General features: G+C 41.7%; 1 protein-coding gene across 1 annotated transcript; it reads right to left on the bottom strand.

The window, feature by feature from the left end:
- Positions 1–514: 514 nt before the first annotated feature.
- Positions 515–4,919, bottom strand: Dnajb9 (DnaJ heat shock protein family (Hsp40) member B9). The gene is made up of 3 exons (XM_085697714.2): positions 4,765–4,919; positions 2,866–3,092; positions 515–2,034 (listed from the first exon to the last, which is right to left on the bottom strand). The coding sequence occupies exons 2-3, from the start codon at positions 3,080–3,082 to the stop codon at positions 1,583–1,585; spliced, it is 669 nt and encodes a 222-aa protein (XP_085553840.1). The 5' UTR covers positions 3,083–3,092; positions 4,765–4,919; the 3' UTR covers positions 515–1,582.
- Between the last annotated feature and the right edge of the window lie 418 nt (positions 4,920–5,337).

Below are 5,337 nucleotides of genomic sequence, written 5' to 3'. Positions count from 1 at the left end.
GGGGTTAATCCCCAAAGATAGTTTCAGTTTTATGCAGTCTATCTTTCTCAACCAGACCTAATTAGGAAAGGTCTTGTGACAGAACACTTGCTCTCAAAAAGCAAATATAAAAAATTTCAGTTGTTAAAACCTTCAAGCGGGGCTGGAGAGATGGCTCAGTGGTTAAGAGCATTGCCTGCTCTTTCAAAGGTCCTGAGTTCAATTCCCGGCAATCACATGGTGGCTCACAACCATCTCTAATGAGTCTGGTGCCCTCTTCTGGCCTGCAGACATACACACAGACAGACTATTGTATACATATTAAATAAATTAAATAAATAATTAAATATATTTTAAAAAACCTTCAAGCTAATGAGATGTAAGATGGTAATACAATGAAAAATACAGATAGCAATAAAATACGGTGATTTCTGGGTAGACAAAACTTCACAAAGAGCATGACCTCTGATCAGTGTATGACCCATTTATACACTGTACACCCCAGAACTGCATAATAAAATGACAACAGTGAAGATCAGGTTGTAAATATTTATATTTCTCACTCACACACAATATTGCATGAGACATTACTTATTTTCATATGCATCCATAGGATTAACACTCGTACGGAGTATAACATGGAAAAGTGCAGAACTAAAGAAATAACTCTAACAACAACAAAAGCACACATTTCTTAGGATTTAAAAATATTGCACATAAAAGGTTGCACAGAAATTACTGGCTGCTTTTATAAAAAGAATGAGGTATTAGTCAATCTCTAGATAAAGGTAAGTCCAAGAGAAACTATACACATACACACCAAAAACAAAACACACACACACACACACAAACAAAATACATAAACTAAGACTTAGAAAGTCAACAAAAAGAAAGAAAAAGATGTTTAAGTAGCTATGATTTTGATCATACAAAATCATTAGCCGAGGACCAAACACAATCTCTTGGCAAATATTTCATCTTAAGTTTTAAACTTTTTCAGCTTAACTACGTGCAATACAATCACTCCTGTTACACCAACTCTACTGTAGCAGAGGCATCTTTTTGTGATAAAAATCAAACCACCACTTTCTAAAGCATTCAGTGGCAATCGGCCAGGAGCCTACCTGTGCCCTTCACTGACTCAATTACAGTTTCGTAGACATTTAGTAGCCCAACTCACAGGTGCTACAGGGCATGCGATTTTAAATTAGCAGAGGTTTCACTGCAAGAATTATTCAAGTTCACACAATTTATCTTTTAAAGTTTAATCTTAAGTATGTACCAGACAAATTGAATTTTGTTTGTAGATTTTTTTGGGAGGTGTGGCCAAATTAAAGAGTTAAAGGATAAGTAAAGAAAAAAAGATCTTGCAAATGATCTTCCTTTAAAAGAACTTTTCCTAATCAGGAAAATTAATAATTAGAGTTGTCTGCTAGCTGAATGTGATTGAATTTGTCAAAAATTTAATATGTGGAATACCTACAACCAATGGCTTAATGTAAGTGAGATCATGCATTTGTCAAAACAGTTCAGAGAAAACTGTTGTTTCATCAGACATAGTGAGAAAGAATAAACTAAGTGGGCATAGTGGAAACAGAACCAACTACTGTCCTGAACAGTCAGTGTAGGTAGTAACCATATTTCCTCTTCGCTGAGTGACAGTCCTGCAGTGCTTACTGGATCCATGAAATCTATTTTCAGTCTGTACTGTGTGTCGATTGGTGGTCTCAAAGCCATTAAAAGAAAACATTTTCTCCATATCTTCAAACATATCATCAAACAATCCACCGCCAAAAGAAAACTCCTGGAAATGATGCCGCTGTCTATTGGAGCCATCCTGGCGTGTCTGGAAGTGATTTTCAAAATGTTTCTTGGACCGAGTGTTTTGGTTCTGGCCAAAAATATTAAAGTCTTTAAATAAGTCATCAAAATTGAAGTTAAAAGACTGCTCAAAAGGACTTCCACTCCCTCTTTGTCCTTTGCCATTAGTGAAAGCACTGTGTCCAATTGTATCGTACTCTTTCCGCCGATGAGCATCTGAGAGAGTTTCATATGCTGAAAGAGATAAAAGCCTTTTAGCAACTGAGACAAAACATTTAAAATTATGTCTATGTAAACTTCAAACACATGAGTTCATCTCATGTATTTCAGGGAAGAATTTCACATCACAAACAAAATATTACAATAAATATAAAAATATAAATTGTAAAAGGCAGAGTTTGTTTTATCAACTTATATATCATGAATAAATGTGGGAAAAATTAATTTGTTAGTCTTCAGATTATTTGTTCAAAACTATCATTTGTGTTAAAGAAATTATCAAATGTATCCAACTAATAGAAAATCAGGTTTTTCACTTTACTAACTGAAGAAAATGTTTCATTTCAACTCCTAGTTATGGCTATTAACTACTGAAGTAATTTGCAGAATTTGTACATTTTGTTTTAGAACTAGTGTCAAGACAAAATGTGCTTTAGCTTTTAAAGACACGATTTGAAATGCAGATGCAGTAAAGAAGACACCTTTAACCTATATTAAATCTATTATATTAACTTATATAAACCTATTATATCAATACTTAGTAAAATACATTAAGTTACCTAATAAGAATTTGGGCTTTCTAATCCCTTTTTATAAAGTGATCTCATAAACAACAAGTAAGGGAAATAGTGTATTTCCAACATTTTTTAGAATTGTAAACCAATAAAATTACCTACTATAATTCATTACTTACTCAGCAACCAAGTATCTATTCTAACAAAAGAATTACAAAAGCCTACATCAAACTCTTACATCTCCACACCATCTTTAAGAGCACACAAATTCTTGATTAGCATCACCTTTACTATAAATGCCCATGAGACTGCAGTAAGAATCATTACTTACCTTCTGCAATCTCTCTGAATTTTGCTTCAGCATCAGGGCTCTTATTTTTGTCAGGGTGGTACTTCATGGCTAATTTGTGAAAGGCCTTCTTTATTTGTCTCTCTGAAGCAGATTTTGGCACACCTAAGATATCATAGTAGCTTTTTGAGGCCAGGATTAATTCTGTTATCATTAAAATGCAAATCGCAAAGACGAAAACTGACTGGGGAGTAGCCATTTCTAATATCCTAAAAAAGAAAAAAAAACATGTTTTTTAACCCAAGGAACACATCTTAAGACTTTTAAAAAGCATTCAAATTCAACAAACCTTTGGTATACCAGACTTACAGCAGCATCAGAACGTTATGCACACAGTATCTTACACTCATGATAGTGTACTGTCAGCTTCTCTAAAAGTAAGAGTCTATTAGCAAGTATTTTGCTTATCTGTTGAAAAGTTAAACTGATACTTTCTTAGGAAGGCAAGATTTCTATTTATGTTGGTAATGAACTTTTGTTTGCCTGTCTTGTTAATGATTATTGCCTCGTCAGAATCCTGTTTAAGAGAGCTACTTCCTAAGTACAAGCTGGCCTAGCTGGCCTGATCTTCCTACCCCAGCTTCCTGAGTGTTGTCTGCATCACATCTAGCTTCAGAAATTGACCCAAATATTGAAAAACTCTGTCTTCTCTGCGTTTGGCTAGAATCTCAGCAGCAAGGTAAAGGTGGGGAAGGAAAGAGGTTTCTCGAGTTGGTTAAACCTACTTACTCTTAAAGGGGTTAGAACAATCAGTTTTCATATAAGTAGGGTCCCAAATATTTAAGAAACATGGAGAAATAGCCTCTCCTTAAAGCTCAAAAAATTAAGCTGGGTGGTGGTGGTGGCACACGCCTTCAATCCCAGCACTTGGGAGGCAGGGACAGGTGGATTACTTTGAAATTCAAGGTCAGACGAGTTCCGGGAAGGGCTCTAAGCTACACAGAGACACCCAGTCTCGAAAAACCAAAAGCAAAAGAAAGGGAGAGAGAAGGGGGGGGGGGGAGCGCTCAAAATTAATAAAATGTATGACTTACTAAGGCTAGGCTACCAGAGGAAGGCAATAGTTTGTACTTTGGATAAGTCACTAGGGTCTCCAAATTAATTAAGCGAGTAAACTGTTTCTCGTTAAAACAATAAGCTTTACTTAGAATTACTGATAATACTCCTTAGTTTGCTTTTTTCGATGCTGTATCACAGAAGTCCTTAATAATCTATGATGACATAACACGGCTGACGAAAAAGCACTATGGCATGTGGAAATGTCGGCCGTCCTCTCCTGTGGCCTCTTCTGAGCCTAATTAGCAGGTAGATTACTTTTTTTTCCCCTGAGAATTAGTCACAGTCACGCGTACCAACTATAAAGTTCAACCTCTTGATCTAAGACAGAAGCCGGACAGAGCGGCACACGCCTTTAATCCCAACACTCGGGCAGGGAGAGGCGGATGACTTTGGAAGTCAAGGCCAGCCTAGACAACACACTGAGCTCCAAGGACAGCCAGAATGATCCTGCTTTAAAAATAATAGTAATACAAATAAACCTAAGCGGAGCTTGCCGGGCGAGCTCCAGAAACCGCGGCTGTCCACTCGCCAAAGGGCGAGCCCACACCCGGCAGCAGGGCGCCCTGCCCGGCTTCCCGCCGACCCCGGCGCTGCTTCAGCGGCCTAGCTGCCCCGTCGCAGCGACTCGGCTAGAACAATGGCAGCGCCCTCGTAGACCCCGCAGTCCGGCCGGTTCGGCTCGCTGCACTCGGGGCGCCAGCCCGGCCCACGTCTGGCGAGGGGAGCGGGCTCCGCGAGCACGCGCAGTAACGCAGTCCCCCCCTCCCACACACACACACCCCAGAGTCCGTCCCCTCCACGGCCGCCCGGCCCGGTCCTCACCCGCGCGTCCGTCCCGCTGCAGCTGCTCCACCCCGCGGCCGGGCTCCCTCTCCGCGGCCGCTCTCGCTCCGGCTCCCCGCAGCCGACCTTCCTCCGTCCCGCTCGGCCCGCTCCCTACTGGCTGGAGTCCCGACCGGCGTGGCCGCCCCCGAGCCGACCTACACGAAACGCTCGCCCATTGGCCGCCGCTCACCCACCTGACTTTGGCGCCTTACGCGCACGTGGAAAACTGTTGTTGCCGTTTGGGCCTCGCGTCACTTCCGGTACCAGCCTCCAGGAGGTGGTGCTTAAGTCAGGGGAAGCGGAAGTGAGTCGGACGAATCCCCACCCTCCCCAAATCCTTTCCTCCCTGGGGCCCAGTGGCAGCGCAGGCGCGATGGGCTGCGCGCGGGGATTAGTGCCCCGCTTGGAAGAGGACCTGAATTAATACCCTGCTGCCGTGCTGCCATTTGCAGCAAGAATCGCCGCCGTCGTAATAAAGACCGGAAGCTGAGGTTTTATCCGTTAGTAGCCGGGTGATCTGAAGACTCAGCCTCACCCTTAGGTGGTGAGGCAGTGGCCCTCGGACAGAGC

This window comes from Myodes glareolus, chromosome 11, assembly GCF_982192425.1.
Source record: "Myodes glareolus chromosome 11, mMyoGla1.1, whole genome shotgun sequence".
In the NCBI taxonomy this organism is placed as follows: Eukaryota; Metazoa; Chordata; class Mammalia; order Rodentia; family Cricetidae; genus Myodes; species Myodes glareolus.
The sequence above is the reverse complement of the archived record's forward strand: the minus strand, read 5'-3'. Positions and strand labels throughout refer to the sequence as shown.

What these genes read in the sequence shown, in the direction of transcription:
- Dnajb9 (XM_085697714.2), bottom strand. Translation starts at nt 3,082, where the DNA reads ATGGCTACTCCCCAGTCAGTTTTCGTCTTTGCGATTTGCATTTTAATG. An exon ending in ATTCAGAGAGATTGCAGAAG is followed by an intron (nt 2,035 to 2,865) that starts GTAAGTAATGAT and finishes TATCTCTTTCAG; the next exon opens with CATATGAAACTCTCTCAGAT.